At 39.8% G+C, this 19,583-nt stretch overlaps 1 protein-coding gene across 1 annotated transcript in view; it reads right to left on the bottom strand.

Moving 5' to 3' along the window:
• Positions 1-35: 35 nt before the first annotated feature.
• bckdhb (branched chain keto acid dehydrogenase E1 subunit beta) overlaps positions 36-19,583 on the bottom strand; it is a 56,112-nt gene continuing 36,564 nt past the window's right edge. The window contains exons 9-11 of the mRNA XM_031740240.2: positions 14,420-14,506; positions 2,567-2,721; positions 36-502 (exon numbers count right to left, since the gene is read on the bottom strand). Coding sequence (XP_031596100.1) covers positions 2,581-2,721; positions 14,420-14,506 — 228 coding nt within the window. The 3' untranslated portion in view covers positions 36-502; positions 2,567-2,580. The remainder of the gene's footprint in view (positions 503-2,566; positions 2,722-14,419; positions 14,507-19,583) is intronic.

The raw sequence follows: 19,583 nt of genomic DNA, 5'->3' as shown, positions 1-19,583 counted from the left end.
AGTAAATCTCTACAAATCCAAAACACCAAACCAAATGCTTTCACCAATCCGGCATCTTTTATTTTCCTTAAAATCCACAGATCCACCTTTATTAGTACAACAAGGTTCAGTTCATGTCAAACAAAATGAAGATTAGAGCACAGTTAGACACAGTCAAATCAAAAGTAACACCACAGAGGCAGACAGTCACAAATGAAACCAAATACACTTTTCCCCACAGTATCCAACTTTAATCTAAGAGATAACTAAATCACATGTGCTTTACATGGAGGTTCATCGAGCAAATGAAGTCACTTTTGCCTTGCAGAAGAACAAGGCTCTCTAATTCAGAGCTATGGTAACAGTCTTTTAGCTTGAGGACAGAACAACATGGAACCCATCTGGTTACTGCTTTCTGATTGGATGGTCAACAAAGTGTCTTTTCCTGGCTGCTCTCCACTGTCTGGATGAAAGAAGAGGAAGAGGGAGAGGCGATCAAGTTCAGGGCTACCAGGAGTTGGCTCTGGAAAAGGAGAAAGATTCAATAAGTGAAGAACTTGGCAATGTATGTAGATGGCAGATGAGGAGGAAAACGGATCTGGATGGAGATAGTGAAGAGTGAGGATGAGAGGTGACATGTGTTGGATGCAATTAGAGATGTAATAAATGCCTCCTTCAGACTTACAGGCCAACATTTAAAAGGCTATAACTCAAGGTGACAGTAATAATTAAAAGGAATTTGCAAAAGAGCTCTCAATACATTATTCAACATTTCTGGAAACAATCAAAGGACCAGAACCCAACTGTTAGTATTAGATTCCCAGGATGAGGTTTCACAAATCCAAGGGCATACCCCTGTCATGTACGTCCTGTTAACACTTGGCATTAAAATAAGCATTGGGTGGTCTGATTACAAGGTGGTAGGTATTAATGCACACAGAATAAATGCTATGGCATGTTCAGAACTCTCCAGCTTCACATGAGGTACACACACTGTATGCAGAGTGAACACATGCACGTCCTCAACTACAATGACAGATCTATGGCAATTTATTTTGATTAATTTACAGTTTGCAGTGTTAGATTAGCAAATCCAGACAGGTGTTACTACAGCATTTACTAAATTATTACTGAGAAATTTGTACATAAACAGTTTTGGTATGTGCTTCCATTTAGGGTTACAAAGTGTACAGTTTGTCAAATGTCATATTTATGGGGGAGCACTGAAAAAGACTACGTGCAAAAAGAACAGTAAATGTTACATTTAGAGATACTGACAATTACATTATTGGTAACAACAAAGATACAGGAAAAATTTCATTTTATTGCTTTTTTGAAAGCAATAAAATGACCATCCATTTTCTTAATTGCTTATTAAATTCAGGGGCGGGTGAGAAAACAGTACCATACCACCCATACTGAATCTTACAAAACCCTCCAAAAAATACAAAGTCACAAGAAAATCAGAGGTATCGTTAAAAAATTATTTATTTTTAAATCAAGTTTTGGCAACTTGTACTTTTTTTTTTTACTAAAGGATGATTCCTGTTAAGAAATGGTTGAAAAAAGAAAAAGAAACATATTTCTCACAAATTAAGCTTACTGTATGCAGACACGTGTGCAATTACCCCCTAACAGCCCGGCATGAGCCAGGAAAAACCCCGTCTTCACTGGAAGTAATAAGATGATTTTGTCATCATCCCAATACCTCACATAAGATGACTTCAAACATCTGTATTCTGTACCATGCAGAACATTTGGAGAACCTGTTAAATGTTACTAGACAATATTAGATGCATAGTAACAAAGTAGGACTTTTACAGATACGATCACACACGCTCAGCTAAGCTCTAAAAACAGATACAACAAATATGGACAATGAACACTCTAGCGCTGCTGAAGCTTACCCACGCAAGAGGTCAAACTTTATTTTTCTCATCTCAACTCCATTAACTTTATGGGCGAACAATATTTAATAGTTGGAGCGCTGTATTACACAGTTACATGAAAACCAGATGCCTTCATTTTTTTTCTTACTTATAAAATACTTAAATTGTTCCCTCTTAAATAAATCCTTTAATTGTTTGGTTTTGTTTTTTGAAGAATTTGGTGTTGGTTTAAAAACAATACTGTAGGTTGTATGACTCCCAGAAACTATGACCGTATTAGTCACTGTTGTTACAACTAGCAACCTGTAATGTTTGTAATTACCAAAATTTGCACATAAACAGTTCAAATGCACAATATATCCAACAGTGGCAACTACCAACAGATAAATAAAATGCAGTTCTGCATGGCAACAACATTTGTATGTCTTGATAAAAATCCTCTACATGTGCAGTGACGGCTTATATGAAACACAATGTGAGTGTTTAAGAGAAGAGGCAATCAGATTTCCTATAATGATGCTTCTTGCTCCTGAAGGCAGGTCGTGGTTAAGTCACCTTTTCATGTTTGCATTACTGATATAAATAATACATATTACAGGGTAGCTGTTGGAAGGCTTTAATATAGAATAAGAGTTAGAAAATTACATAATGTCCCATCATAAATTTGCTTCAAAAAGAAGCTGTCAGATCTCTCCTACCCGATGGGGGTGGTTCAGTAGTTGATCATCTTCTTAATTGCTTCAAAGCACTTCCACTTGTCTGGGGTGTAGAAGGGCTCAAAGATGTGCGGGAAGGGGGTGTCGTAACCGCAGACCCTGCTGATGGGAGCCTCCAGGTTAAGAAAGCACTCCTCCTGCATGATTAGAACAAATGCCACCATCGTTATTATCATCATCATTATTATTATTGTTATTCTTACTGCAATTCATCATTCATTCAGACAGGAACGCTAACGTGTTCAGACTGCAACAACTATGGAAAACAGTCTTACCCCTGCGTGTCACACATACACGGAGTCAAATTATGGATTGACAAAGGTTAGGCCAGCAGAAACCTTAAAGCCACAATAATCCAGTAGTCTTATAAATGACGTGCAATGTGACCGAGGCCAACCTGTTATTGATTCAAATATAAAGAGATTAAATGGTGTAAATAAAAATGTTCAGTAAGGCAAAGATCCCAGCTTTTCTTAATGAGCTGTGTAAATAAATGACCAAAACATCGACAAATCTTCTTTGCAGACCCCCAGTTTGTTATCAAAGCTAGAGCATGACATGCGCATTTTTAGCTAAGTGTGCAGTAGCGTCAAAACTTTTGCTATGAATTGTGTACTCCTGATCATGTAGTACAGATAAAACAGATGTGGGTAAAATAAAAATGTTTTTATTTGACAGAAACACCATTTCTGAAAGTTTGAAATGGACAGCATGTGCTTGATTTGAAGGGGTTTTTTGACAGTTGAGAGGGCATGGATCTCTTAAACTTCTCCTGGTACTTCCTCAACTCACCATGGCGATTTGTTTTCACCTTAGAATTTATATTCACAGAACTACTGATAGCAGAGAAACAAACTACACGTGGTAATAAAGATAAATTTAGGGCAACAGAAAAATGGTATTTGAGAGTACAAAACAAGCCATGTGTTAAGAGATTTCTTTACTTTGATAATATTTTGCTTAAGTATAATAATGAGAACATGATGTGCCTGCAACCTACAGATTAAGGAACAGGCTCATTCAGACTCAGGCAGAGACAGTTCAACCTGAAGCTGATAGCAAAGATACTAGTTCCTCTTGTCTTATGGATGGGGCAGAAATGTTTTTCTATTGGACCTAGAGATGCTGTGTATTCTCTGCTATAAAATAAAGAACGGACTGAAAACAAGCCATGACTCGCCATAAATTGAGTTCCATGTTTCTTGCTTCTCTAAGGTTTTTTCCTTTGACCATGACTCTTCCCTGTGTGGCTTTTGACCTCTTCCTGTGGAGACAAGCAGAATGAAGCTGGCCAAAACACTCTGAATGGGACAAACCCCCTGATGAGTTACACGAACACACTAGGAAGCCTGTGCACAGATTTGCAGAAACAGACCTGAAGTGCACTTTTTCTGATTAACCTTTCAGATTAAACTGAGCTGCGAACAACTCAAAGAAAAAAAAACAAACAACAACAACAAAACATTATCTGAAGTTAAAGTCTGATACTGAATGAATGCTGTTGTCTTTGCTTTTTGTCTTATGTCACCAACAGCATCAGTAACCTAGCCATGCATGTATTTCTGTATTACGAACCCACCAACTGGCTGCCATGGAGCACTCTGACTGTTGAATGTTTCACACTATGTTTTTCATTTCTTATGCAACATCTGGCAGAGTCTAGACCAATGTCAGACTTGATGAGGAGATATTTTATGCTTCAGTGATTTTACAGCCTGTAAAAGTGCAACGCAACAAGAGAAACTAAGACAAAAGAAAGACGACTCCAGCAGCAGAAGATTGCTGCAGTGTGTGGAGCTGATGTTAGTACAGGGGAGGTTTCCAATCCAGGTGTGCAACCAGCAAATAGGACTTTGATACCAGGGGTATCAAAAGTCCCCTTAATGACTAGTATATATTGCCAATTTATTGTCAATGGTATCACTCACCCATTTAAATCAGTGAATTCAGGTGTTCCAATCACTACCCTGGCCACACGTTCATTAAGTTAAGCACCGATCCCGCATCCCAGCTGCATCTACAACCATTTGTGATAAAAATGGGAACTCTCAGGAGCTCAGTGAATTCCAGCGCGGTACCATGATAGGATGCCACCTGTGCCTCACTACTAAATATTAAAGTCAGCTGTTAGTGGTATTATAACAAAGTAGCAGCGATTGGGAAAGACAGCAACTCAGCCATGTAAAATCACAAAGTGAGGTCAGTGGATGCTGAAACATCAATCGCCATCTCGCTGCAGAGTCAATCGCTACAGACCTCCAAACCTTCATGTGGTCTGCAGATAAGCCGAAGAACAATACATAAAAAGCATCATGGAATGGGTTTTCATGGCTGAGCAGCTGCAGGCCTTACATCACCAAGAGTTGGACGCAGTGGTGTAAAGCACAGCACCACTGAAATCTAGAGCAGTGGACATGTATCAAGCTTCTCCATTAGGCAATCCAATGAACAAGTCTGGACTGGTACTCCTAAACCTTGTGAAGGCCTTCTTAAAAGAATGTAAGCTATTAAAGCTGCATAGGGTGAGCTGACATCAAAATGGAATGGGATGTCAAGTTCATATGAATGTGAAAGCAGACGAGTGAACCCTTTTGAAAATATAGTGTATTTGTATAAGTTTTTGTGAGTTTAACACTTCCACATTACCATTAAATTGCACAATGCTTTTTTAAGCCATATTTTTTTAAACAGATATGATACAAAGTAAAAGTCATATAGGCAAATTAATATTTAGTAACAAAAAAAACTGTCAAGTTTCAGCAAACTTTAAAGAGTTAAAAAAAAAAAGAGGAGTGTACTCTCATCACTTATTAATGAACATACAGAAAAGCAGTGTGACTGTGGTGGTGATGGATGATTGCTGTTTCACATTATTCAAATGGTCTGGATTCACATAAACCATGAAATACTAAGAAATATCCAATCATATGATATTTACACCAACAAACTAATTTTCCCGTCATATTCAACGGCCCTCATTCAAGAGCTTCAAACACTTTTCTGTTTGTTTACATTTCAAAAAGCATGTGGTTGTGTTAGTTTATGTATTTCTCCCTCCTCCCTTTTCCTCCTCCTAATTTGACAAGACAAGAGCTGCAAGTGAAGGCCAACTGCTGCTCTGCATTACTGTGCTCTGCAACTTCGCCACACTTTTTAGAAACCTCAAAAAACCACTAAAGCTCTAATGAAGGTTTCTCCAAACTGCTAAAACTATTTCCATTTAGAAAAGCAGCACATCACAACAGAGAAGTCTCATTTAACTGCAGGGTCATGCAGTCCTGGTCTTCGAAAGTGCCAGTATGAGGGCAATGTAAAGAATGGGGAATATCACCTTATTTATTCATCATTTGAACTGGAGCTTCAGATTTTAAACCAACAGACTGCAAATGTGGTACTAACTATATATGAGCTTATTTTTTTGTACTTCAAACAAGTTATGCAACTACTGGAAATGTGTTGTAACATCACTATTTGCATGGAAATAGGTTTAGAAAGGACCATTTATTTTGAGACCTAAAATCAGAAGAAATGATCGGCAAATAAAGACCTGTTTAGTGGTCATTATGGCCTCTCATTTTGGTTCCAGTAAAAATTAAAACCTAAACCCCACAGGGAGCTCCACCTGATTTACCATAAAGTATTATTATTATTTTTTTCTTGCTGCTGGCACCATTATTTGTCCAACATCTGGACACAGTGCTCTACAACTGGCAGTCTTCTCCACCCAGCTAATTAACTGTGATTAGCTTTAATGAATGTACACTGAATGGAGACAACTAGTACAACAAACCTTCCTTTCCACTTCACTGTTCTGTTTCCTCCTTTTTTTGTGAACTCCAGAATAACCTGTGACTGATTTGCTCCAACAGGCTGCGGCAGATATTTTTCCATTTCTTTATAAGTTTGCTTGAGCGCGCTACTTTCATGTGCTGACAAATGTCCATGGCCTTAGGGTCTATGAAGGAGATTGAAAAGAGAACGTGAGAAGTAGGAGGGAAAAAAAGAAGAAAAAACACACTTGTTCTGAACCGTCTTGTTAAATCTGAAGCTTTAACTGAACAGTGGTGCTACTGTACAACTGCTGCAGACGGCAGACATGTTTTACGTCTGCTAACACAGAATGTGATGATTTGTAAACCATTTAAAAACTGGATTTTGCTGAATTGACAATTCGCTCCCCCACACATTTTTTCAGATTGCCAGAAATGTATTTACAAAATGCTAAGACGGGGCAATAAAAGTTTGAAATTTCAAGAAAAACAAAACAAAGAAACCCACCTAGTGAAACATTTCACACGCAATGAAACTTGGCTACTTCTGAACAGAACAGCAGAATTCTCCAGAAGTAAAGCAGCATATATAACCTCATTATAAGGTAATTATAAAAATGGACACAGCTGGAGACACCACCACCCACTAGTCCGTCCCGTCCATTTGTCTGCTTGTCTGGCTTATATACAAACAGAAACCCAGCAACCCTGATGATATGGTGTTGCACTGGTGTATATGGATTGGGTAATATCCGTATCTGTGAAGGCATCACTAATGCTTGAAGACATACTACAGCTTTTGGAGCAAAATATGCTGTCAAATTGATAATGTTTTATTTAAGCAGGATAGTGCCAATCCACATTCTTTATGCAATCCAAGACCGTCAAAGGGCACTGACTTTTCACCAATTTAAAAAATTTGGTTAACAAAGGAGATCTTGAAATACTGAGCAGCTGAAAGTGTATATCAGACAAAAAAGGGCAGAGATTGGCTTTTCAAAGTTCAGCAGCTGGTTTCCTCAGTTCCCAAATGCTTACAAGGTATAAAATTTTGCAAGGATGACATCTAATATGTTCTTTTTGTGCTGCTACTTTTAAATAAATAAATTTAGTGACTCGTTCACTTTTTTGTTCCATTTTTAATCTACATTTTACAAAAGATTCCACATTCTTGGAATCTGGGCTGTTTCTTTGGAGATGCAGATTAATTAAAAGACCAGTTCTTTAGCCTTGCACATAGAATTTTAACACCATTAATGCTTTTATTAGCATGTAACTGTGGCTTTTCTGGGAAAAGTTAGCTCTCATACTCATTTACCTGTAAACTTTGTAATGTCAAATCTCGGCGCTGAACAGGAGTGTGCTTGAATAGACAGCCTGGAGCAAAGCTCTGGCACTCATAATAAGATTGTATCTTGTTGGGTCTGGATCAGTCTTTTTGCTCCTGTGCAGCCTTGACTGAAAAGGCCGGCTTTTTTACAGTATTCATTTGACAGCAGGATATGCAGTGAATGAGCTTTTGTCCAAGGTATTTATGAAATGATGAATTTCTGTTGAGACCAAAGAGGGGAAAAATACCACGCCACATGACGCTTTCTCTTCATCTCAGAGTATTAGTGGAAGTAACAATGTGATAACCCTTGTCCATTGAGATTACAACATTGAGATCTATTCTCTGTCCGACTACAGACAACTAGTCAGACGGTACCAGGAAGTTTGGTCTTTTTGTCTGGATCAGAGCTGTAATCTCCTCTAAATACATCTACTGGAAGTGGGAGAAAAGTACAGCAGTTTGACTGCCTGCCATCCCAAATGGATGGGGGATGGCCATGCATCTCAGATTTCATTTAAATCTGTGTTTATCTTATGAGAGGTGCATCATTATATGTAATATACTTAAATGTCGGAATAAAAATATGTCAACAGGGCAGTCGCAAAAAAGCTTGAGTCCTGCAGTGGTGCAGGATTTAAAAATACTACACAGCGGGGGCTTAGAATCAAAATGATGATATTTAGATTGTCAGAAACACCCGCAGATTGGAGGTTGCAGTCAGACAGGGGTAGAAAAGGGCCAGTATCACATGCTATATCAGTTAAGAAAGGCCCAAGCCAAACCAGCTTGATTTCGGTCAGTGTTAAGTTCATGACTTCTCAACATGTTTTTAAAGCTCTCCCAATGATAATGAGATTGAAGGACAGATACAGCATGTATGCAACGTCTCTGTTCTGATCTTTACTCACATAGTAATTGTAAGCTGATGCTGTGCAAAGTAAATTTAATGTTTTGAATAAGTTTGCAAAGTAAAGCACAGATAACTCAGCATAACACGATGAACTAAGGATAAGGCAAGTTACCACTTATCGGGTGTGCGGCAAAGAAGAAATGAAATAATACTAAGAAATACAACAAAAAGGCTTGAGTGTCCGAGTTGTGAATGTGACATTGTTTTGTTGTTGTACTGTTGATTTTAGATCTGTGGAAGTACTAAATAATACTAAATGGACCATCGATAATGTTTACAGACTGAGAATTTATTGGACATGAACACAAAAAACCCCCAGCACTGAGTTTCTATCATTAACAGAAAAACCCTTGAGCTCAAAAGGATCCACTGTAAAGAAAAAACATGGAGGCCTCTTACTAAAGTTTAGTGGGTGTGAGAACAATATGATGTGTGGGAATTGCACAGTTCTTCTAAGAATAAGAACAACAGTACAGTGAGGCCACTAGAGAAAATAAATAGATTGACAAATGCCAACTATAAATAACATATTTAAAAAAAAAAAAAAAAAGATTTCATCAGTCAGCTTTTTTGTTCTGAGAATCCTTGGGGCTGCTATTGCTTTAGACTTCTGGTTTTATTTCATATAGGTAAGCCATTAACTTACATTACTGGCCTGGTGTGGGCTTCATGCTGTTAAGCAAGTGATGATAATGAGCGGAAGGAGACCTCCTTAGCCAGTGCAGTACATGCATCCAATCAAATCTTCTGAAGGAGCTTTCTTGTTTACACATTGAACTTTAAAGGCGGTTTAGTGTATCCCCTGATGGAGAAAGACAAGTCGGAGGCGGGGGGCCTACCACTGTGGAGAACAGCGCCCCGGGCCTTGAGCTGCTTCTCATTCAGATGCGCCTGACCGGCAACCAGGAACCTGATTCTGATTTAGAAGGCATTTATGGCAGGAGATGGCAAGGCCTTCATCCTTGGCTAACAACAAGTGGGCCAGAGTGGAGACGCCAGCTTTTGAATTGTATCATAGCAGAGGACCACAGCTCAACAGGACATCCTAAGCTGGATGTTTGATTCTGTTAGGTTTAATTACACAAGAATAATCGAAACCACTACCAGTGGAACAATAAGCAGGGAATCAAAGGGGCCAGTGAATAACTGTTAAACCCCCTCCGTGACAGTGCCACATGATTCAGTGCAATGTCATTTGTGGTTAGAGAGTGAAGCTGAAAAGTTGGAGAACACCAAGCATAAGTTAGAAAACTACCATATTTGATACCCTACATAGGTTATGTTAAGTACACTCCTGTCTAATTGCTTGAAGCTGCCAAGAGCTATTGTCGTCCAGCGTGGTCACAATTATGCAGCATTTTATTATTTCCAAATGATCAGCCAAAGCAAGTACATTTTTGGAACTTGAAGCTACTTTAGTCATGTCTGCAACGCTTTTGTAGGATGATTCACCATTTCTCTCTGTGCATCCCTGAGGTCCACAAAAGCATTGTCCTGAGCCTCATCTTTCTGCCCTACTGCGTCCGATCCAGACATCAGTAAAACACTTAGAAGAGGGCCAAAATGACACATCATTAAATCATGGGGGTGAGATCCAAAGCCTGATAAAGGAAACTTGCCAAGTCCTACCAAACACTCTTCTGTTCATAACACAAAACAGAAGATCGACTCCATCTAAGGATCTTTCTGTAAGAGCCCAAAAGTCTGAAGTAGATAGTAGTTGAATCCACGCTCTCTTCAAAATAACAGACTTTAGTTTAAACAGTGCTCCCAGGCAACTAAGTCCAGACTATACAAGCTTTACTGACAACCAGCTTATCTTTTTCCTCCCTTGATTTCACGGTTCCGAGACCACACAAGTAAACAAAGAAGTGTGGTATATGTTAGGACCTCGATTTTCCACAATACCACTAATCTGTCTCCAATATTCAGAAACTCTCCAGGATGTTATTGTTGTTGACGGGGACCTCTGACTCACAATCTCCTTAAAAGCTGTATTTTTAGAAGCTTTATTTATTATTCTTATTATTATCAAAGCTGAGTGGGACTGCAAAATCACATTTAAATGGCCATTTTATTTTACAACTCAAAGGGAACACACATGACAGCATTTACCCTGCATTCAAGTGAGCAACAAAAGTTACAACAAACCAAACGCTTTGTGACTTTTCAAGCTGCGTCAAACAAAGACGGATTAACACTGTGTGCGAAGAACAAATATTTCTAATAAAAACACATTAGAACTGAGGAAACCTCAGTGGTGAGCGAGTGGAAGGAAAACAAACTCAATGTTCTGGCAAAAAAAAAGAACCATGCTTAACGTGGCACATCATCCCTATAACTAGTGACTAGTCTGATATAATTGCAGGTTTGTTTCTTCTATCTGACCAAGCTAAATCTGAAAATGTGTCACCTTTTCCTTTACAAATCTGCTGAACACATGAGTTCAGCTCGAATCATGACTCACAGCCCTTTTAGGCAACATACAAACATGTTTTTGGTCAAAACTGTCAAGCAGAGCTGAGAAAGGTACTGTCACGTAGCCAGGCGAGTACATCTGGATCACTCCGGCACAAGGCAAAGTTTGACACGCTGCGCTAGGTAATGCCGATCGTTTATTATGTTGTCACGCCACGGGCTTGTAACTGGCTGCAGTCTTCAAAGTGTCAATGGCGCTGTGCTTATTTATTTTTAAGCAGAATGGCTTGTTGGCGCTAATGGGCTACTGTAAAGCCATCGTACTCTCTTTTTTTTTAGTGAGACTGCCTTTTAGAAGATCTTCAACGAGCCCATTACTTTCTCTCTGATGAAGGAATATCTTTGATATAATTCATGGTTTTAAGAGTGCAACAGATGCCAGTAGGTCAAGCTGCATCCTGTTGAAGTACAACAATCAGCAACTGTAAAGATTTCTTTTCCGACAAGAGCATCCAAATCTCCCGAGGCCAGGCGAAAACTGCAGATCGATGCAATCAGTGAATACACCAACAGCTTACATCATCTGTACACAATGTGAAAACATGGAAATGAGGTGGATGACTCACTGGCCATTTAAGCCCTAGCAAACAGGGGAGGGGGAGAAGGCAACATCTGATTGACAGTAAATGAGCATGGGATCGATTTTTTCATTTGACAGCTCCAACTCACGAGAATTAACAAGGAAACTGCTCCAGGTAATGCATAGTGTGTCATGCATACAATTAGGCTGATGACTTTTGAGGAGGTGGTCATAAAAGGGGAGATGTGTCATTTGTTAAGACACTAATTGCTCATCTAGATGGGAGTGCTAGTCGCTGCTACAGTGAGCGCCTCAGAGAGAGAAAACACCCCACATACTGAAGATAATTACCCCAGAACACAAGAGTAGATGCAATTAGGATGAAGGGAAGGGGAGGGCTTTTCATTTAGTCATGCATTGTACTTAGCTCAGAATTTGGCATCGACTGTCTCTGGCATGTTGTGGTTACAGTGTGCAGACCTTTTGCATTACCAGTAGCAAGCAATATTTCAGAAATCCAATATGAGCAGACAGCTCAGCTGGATTCACAACCCTTAGATGAGTAGCATCGTATTATCTGTGCAGCTCCTCAGTTTTTTTTGCTGGGTTTTAGTCTATTTTGTTTACAGTCTTGTGTCAAAATCATTATCACTGTATAGGAGGCGTGATAATGTTCCAGGAAACAGCCCACAAAGGGCACCAGTGCAAGTTGTTAGAACAGCAGCTGTGCTGGAAGCTGTCTGGGCATACCTGAGAACATAATCTGAAAGATGGGAGATGGGCCAGATTTGATATCAGGTTAAACATGTTGTATATGCTATCATGTCATATCAGTGGTTAATTTATATGTTCAGTGAACAGTGTTTATTCAAATTTGATTGAACAGTTTGATGTCTTGGCCTGTATGCCCACAGGTTCCAAACAAAAAGGGAAATTCCAATATACTTAAGGACAACCAAACAATGTCAAACAAAAAGTTAATATTAATAGATTCTGCCCATCTTACTCCTACTTTTCTACTGCTATCTAAACTGATAATGCTCCAACTTTGGGAACTGTAGTTGATATAGTACTACAGTGGATGCCAGCAGGAAATATAACCATGCCGCTCAGTCTGCGAGTTAGCTGTGGGCTAGATTTTAAAAGATGCATTAAATGTTACTGAAGCAACTGAATCACTTGTGACAGTGACAGAAGAAAGTTCCAAATGAGCTGACTATATGCCAGAGCTGGAAATTTGCTTTATTATTTTGTGAAATCCCACATTATCAGGAATTTTAAGTAATCAGTTAGCTCTGTTAGCTGGAGGATCCACATGGGATCCCTGTGGATACCTTTAAGAGTCTGGAACTTTTTTGGAGTAGGGGTGGATATATAAATCAAACTTCACTGGAATCAGTTGAAAGTTATTTATGTAGTACCAAATTACAAGAACAGTAGCTTTATATTATAAGGTAAAGACCCAACAATACTAGAGAGAAAACCCCAACAATCAAACTACTCCCCTATGAGCAAGCATTTGGTGACAGTGGGAAGGAAAACCTCCCTTTTAACAGGAAGAAACCTCTGACAGAACTAGGCTCAGGGAGGGGGGTAGAAAGAGAGGAAAAACACTAACACTAGTTAGCATTTAAAGTGTTTTCTAAGAATTAAAAATGCAAATAGCTGACCAAATTAATTTGACTAAGTGAATATCAGCAAGTGTGACCACCTCTATAAAGTTTTGGTAGTCTGGAACATTCAGGTGTGTTAATACAATGGCACAATCTTGAGGTGAGGGAAGGAAGACAGGACAAAGACACACTGTGGAAGAGTGCCAGAGATTAATAACTAATAACTAAATACAAAGTGATGTATAAACACAGAGTGTGAAAAGAGGTGAGTGATTGATCAGTTTGGAGATTGAGCCAAGACTGTACCTCTGACTACCTTGAGCTGTTCTTGAACAGTTTTGAAACAATGCCTGGGTGTGTAGTTCACAAATCTCTCTTAGCCAGGCTGGTGGAACAATTTTTCTGGTGTACGTTATAGTGGTTTATAAGTTAAAAAAAAAAAAAAAATCATACTGCCATTGGCACTATAAATTATAAGATATATTTATGCACATCATCTGACAAAATTGACTTTGAATTCATTCTATCTCTGCTCATTTTTATGGAAACCACATCAACACAACTGCACATTCAACATTCAAGCCAACCATGATTATATTTTACCGCACAATGACTGGCAGCATAGTTCCTCTAGAAATACAGAATCGACTATTAGCAGTCCACATTTATCAGTGAATCTCTTTGATGTAGGAAAATGTCTCTTTATCCATTCTAGGCTATTTTATAGAGATTGACTTTCACTCGGACTAGAGAATATGATTTCCTCATTGTCTGAGTTTCTGTTGACTCATAGAAGGAATATCATTTCTGATGCAAACTGCAGTGGTGAAGCACTAGAGGTTTCTAAAGTGCCTTAATTGATTGCCTGTGTGAGCTGTGTGTCACAGCCACTGCTGCAGCTCCAGCTGCTGAGCATGCTGGTTAGCAGCCAAATCAGCTGGCAAGCACCTCTCCTTTAACCTTACTCATAATCTTTGCTTCATGGAGGAAAGATCGGTGCCTCTTCTCAGCTCTACTGTAAACCCAGCTGGGAGGCAGGCCTCTCAGTTTTCAAAGCCACTGCTCTGGGGGAATCAGTGAGAAGTTTTTAGGAGTTTTATATCTACCCCTGGGAGATAGATTGTCAAATAAAAGTCAAATATAGCATGCTATCAGCATGGACACACAATCGATGAGATGCATGAATGCATACAATCATGCCCTGCACTCACCTGTACTGTAGAGCTGATTTCAGCAGCAAAGCCTCCTGTTACCGGTGCCTCGTGACTGATAAGCAAGCGTCCTGTTTTGACCACCGACTGAAAAACAAAAAAAAACAAATAAATCAGTGAGCCATCTCTAAACTTGCACAAGCCTTATAGATGGCAGATAAGTAGGATTATGAATGAGAACACTTCCAAAATCAAAATAAGTTCCATCAAAAATGTGCAAAACTAAATGAAGAGTTAAACTCATTCAGGCAGTGTAATAACTGTGTGAGTTTTGGATGTGTACGACACTGTGTAGAGGTGAAAGCTTAACTACTGGAGGTGCTACTCCTTCAGCTGTATGTGGGCAGGGAGACTGGTGTTACTGAGTCAGAGTGGTTCACATGCGGCCTGCTGTGGTCAGCTATATCTGCTTCCTTCCCTCACAGTGCATGTGTGTGAGTGCATGTATAAAATGGATATGACACAACAGTACGAGCTGGAGGGCTGATTTAGGCTGGTACACAGGGCCAATGGGACAATCATGGACATTAGAGGTCTCAGCCTCCCAGGCATTTGCATTTGGGTTTTCTGAAACCTGACATTACTGCACAAGGATGCCTCTGCTCCACCCGTTATCTACCACAACATAAAACCAGTACTATACTATAATCTTATCCACTTGCCACTTGTCCAGACCAAAGCTATGTCTGTTCTCTGCAACTTCAGCAAGCCTTTTCCTTTACCCTCACCAGTTTGTTTCCATCAATAAAGTTAGGAAAAACACCTCTGATACCAGTGTTGAGCATATTTTTGCCAGCATTGTTTTGAGATGTGCAACTTTAATGGGGTTAAAAGAAGAGGCTAATGTACAGTAATCAAAAAATATTACAACACTTTAATCATAGTATACTATCAAGTCAATTAAACTTGTGGGATATTGATCTGGTCAGTGAAGTAGTAGAGGGGGCTATTATTCAGTTTCAGCTGTTTTGGTGTTATTGGAATTAAGACACACAGTTTCAAGAGCATGGAGGAGATTCCAGGAGACAGGCAGTTACTCTAGGAGAGCTGGACAGGGCTCCCGAGCCCATCAGCAGGACCGGTATCTGCTCCTTTGAGCAAGAAGGGACAGGATGAGCACTGCCAGAAATACAAAATCTATAGCAGAACAGTGGTGTGAATGTTTCTGACCAAACAATCAGTAACAGACTTTATGATGGTGGTCTGATGCCCCAATATCCTCTAGTGGGCCCTGTCCTTACTTTGCAGCTGGATTGGCATTTGCCATAAAATACAAGAACTGACAGCGCCACCACTAGCGCCCCATGCTTTTCACAGATAAGAGCAGGTTCATTCTGAACACATGTGACAGATGTACTGCCTGGAAGACCATTCAGCAAGACTGATTTGGTGCTGGGTCAGTGATGATCTGGGGAGGCATATCCATAGAGGGATGCACAGGAAACTGAACCCTGACTGTCATTAGGTATTGAGATTAAATATTTGAACTTATTGTCACACCCTACTGGTGCACCACAACGCCTGGCCTCATGTGAGGAGTATGCAGGCAGTTCCTGAAGGATGAAGGAATGGATACCATTGACTGGCCCCTGAACTCCACTGAATCAAATCTAACAGCACACCTCTGGAACATTGTGTTTCGCTGCTAGGTTGCACCTACGACATTGTCAGGCATGCATACAAGCATGTGGGGCGCCTTACAAACTTCTGAGTACCATTTGGAGATGCTGCAATTAAATTTCGGTAAAAAAGACTGACCTCCTGTGTCATCTTTTCACTTTGATTTTTGGGGTGTCGTTGAATTAGGTACTGTTGATTGATGGAAATGTAACTGATCAACCAATGTGATGTGGCAAGCTTTCATTCTTAACACATTACCAGTCCATATCAGTATAGATATTCAGCATGATTTTTTGCCCCCAACACTAAGATCTGATGTTTTTTCAAAGTGTTCCTTTAGTGCTTTTGAACAGTGCATATAAGTGGAAACGCTGGTCATGGGCTCCGTGCATGCGTTTTCCACTGAAATAACTGTACCGCACAATACGCTCTTCATTTAGGCACGGCTGGGAGAACATCACATACTTTTCCGTCCTTAAGAACCACAAACCAAACAGCCGTTGTAACCAAATAACCTGCTGAAAATAAGCAACACATGTCCATATGGCACTGTAAGTTAAGCCTGGGATCCACATACGCGCACAGAAGCAATGTTTACATTGCTGAGGTCCGGGGTTTTGGCTGTGAAGGACTAAATAACTGTGGCAAACTTGTGCCACTATCACTCACTTATTGGAGGCTAAATGAGTCAGGGCTGTGTCACTAATGTCAACATGCCACAGGGTACAGTGGAAACATTGTGTTGCAAGCTGGGCTTATAGAAGTTAAATTTAACACAGTAGAAAACCTAATTTCAAGTCAATTCACTGAGGCTGAATGCTGTTTTTAGCAATCCATAACCAGCTGAGGTAAATGAGTTCAGTGTGCAAAATTCACTGATGATATGACACTATGCCCAGGAATGTGGAAGTTAATAACAGCACTGGAAGACAATAACAACAGTTGGCGATCTACACTATAAGGAGGAATCAAGCGAGGAGCTGAGAGCTGGGCGATGTCTTGATGTGACATGTTGCTGTCAGCACTGCCTTAGCAAAATGACTCATCCAGGTTGTGTGAATAAACAGAGCCGTTGTCCAATCTTTTTCCCCGCCCTGATGGTGAACCCATTGCTCAGCTTATGCAAACACACACCCACAAAGACAATGCTAACATAAGTTCCAATTTATACTGTGACACCAGCATCGCCCTGATCGATCCCCTCTTGTTGGTCATGTCCCTGGGGGAACACCCCTCATAGTACTCGCTGCAGTGCATTCTTCAGATGCTTATGACACAAAAGGAGCCTGCCACTGTTTATACAATATCGTGGGATAGAATTTCAGACACTGGGGGCTCAGGGAAAAAAAAAAAAAAAAAAAAAAACTTGTGACCTATTTAATAGACTTGTGCAAAACCCATGCAGCTTAAATGCACAGAGACAGTTACTGGCAGTGTGTCAGCTAGCTGGCATAAGCTAAGTTAGTTAGAGCTACTTTAGAAGCTGTGCTGGATGCCAGTGCACAATATGACAATATGTTTGGAAAATGGCAAAATGCAGTAATGTCTGGGGCAGCTAAGTGGCAGCCGGTGTACTGCTACAGTAGTTAATGCAATTTATATGATGGGTTGAAGTTACTGCATTTAAGAGAAACCGTCAAAGCTGCACCGACAGATTAAAACCAAGAAACGTCTTGGTACCCTGTTGCTGACTACATTGCTAAATGAACTTAGGATGTATGAGTTTGAATTCATACATGCCTATACTGGATAGGATCAGGCTATGTCTTGTTTAAAATATAACCTTGCCTTGGGTTAGTTCCTGAATATGAGACTTGGCTTTCCATTTGCTGTATTTAAGTTGTTTCATTTGGTGCAGAGCAAGGGTGGCAGTAAAAGGCTTCCTGTTGTCTTACTCTTGCATTTTACTGTACTGGCAAAAGAAACTAGTAGGAGAAAACACAAGCAGCCCATGCTGGGAATGTCATTAGTTTTACAAGTACTTTGGTAGTAAACCAATTCCAGGTCAAACAAAATGGATAATTTTGCTACAGAAAAAGAAAGGGAATCACCAAAGTCTTTTAGGAATTACGCCATTTAATAACCGTCTATAGATTTGAATCTAAACCAACTTCACTGTGTCAGAGGAGAAAAAACAGACGATCACATCATCCGTATGAAATTTAACAGTGACCTGCTCCCTTTATGTTTTTTTTCCAGTCTGGACACAGGCATGTCTTTTAGACTGACAACATCCCTTGAGCCACCCTGTTAGTGACTAAAACATAGTAAAATTCAAACTTAATTTCCAGTCCTCAGGATTTATCCTCGGGGGACCATGGACAACATTTTAAGATAATCCATTATATACATTTCAATCTGGGACAAAGACAGCCCAACCAGTCATCCACCAAACTTCTGTTAAAGAAGAAAAAATAAAACACAAGAACCATTTTACTCATGTCTTTAAGGACCTATTATTAACAAATTTTCCCCTCTGTCTTTCAATATACTCTATTCAGCATCCACAGAAGGCCAAATGTAATTGCTTTGGTAGTCTTATTTCAGCCTATCCATGGCTGGATTTACACCTCAGCTGTCAGAGTCATTCAGCTCACCTCACCGCCAGAGGTTCAATTGCATTACAGTTTAAAAAAAAAAAAAAAGGGACACACACAAACTTGTTTTGTTTTTTTTTTTAAATCTCTGACAGGAGCCTGTCGCAGCGCACCAACACAGTAATTGTGGCTGTGGCCTTTAACTTGGTTGCTTCCGGTTGCTGGAAGGGCTTTCAGGAGACAGAACCATCCGCTCTCATCATGCGGTTTGACCCTTTTCTCTAAACTCGTCCTGTCCTCTTATTTGCCCATAACAGCCACCTTCCATGTCGGTAAAACTGGGAGCAAAGCTGCTACTTTCAAGACAGCTGTGGAGCCAGAGGAAGTACATCAGACACTGTAAGAAGATGACCAGTTAGATGCGTCCAATGGGAGAAATTATATGTCTTCAGTGTGCAAAGGACTGTTAAAACATGTCATGAATCTTTCAATATAACCTCAGGAAGACATTCTGGCAGGGGGATCCCTTTGTTATGGTTACATCATGGACACGTGCCTGATGAGTTTATTACTCTGCGGCTCGTGTCTACTGAGTCAAAGAGCCTTTACTTACCAAAATAAAAGCCGAAGAACAGAAGACTGTGCAGCAATATTAATTGGGAGGATGAGAGTGGAAGTGAGAAAAGGCAAGCTGAAAACGTGAGTTTGGAATGGAGACTGGAAATGTTCTTAAAGCTGTTGTTTTAAGCACAACAGGAGATCTTGTTCTGGTGAAGAAGAGTGCATTCAAAGCAAAGCTTAATTGTGAAAATCTATTTTATAGGGTAGTGAATGATAAAAAAAAACAAAACAAATGGAATACATTCAAATGATTATTTGTTGTTTTAATGTATTAGTCTTTTTAAATATGTTGATCTGCTTCATCTTTAATTTGTTCTATTGCACAACATTCTCGGACTGATTAAACTCTGAATCTGTCCTTAAACAGTCTAGCTTCTGAGAAAAAC

This window comes from Oreochromis aureus, linkage group 11 (genome assembly GCF_013358895.1).
Source record: "Oreochromis aureus strain Israel breed Guangdong linkage group 11, ZZ_aureus, whole genome shotgun sequence".
In the NCBI taxonomy this organism is placed as follows: Eukaryota; Metazoa; Chordata; class Actinopteri; order Cichliformes; family Cichlidae; genus Oreochromis; species Oreochromis aureus.
The sequence above is the reverse complement of the archived record's forward strand: the minus strand, read 5'-3'. Positions and strand labels throughout refer to the sequence as shown.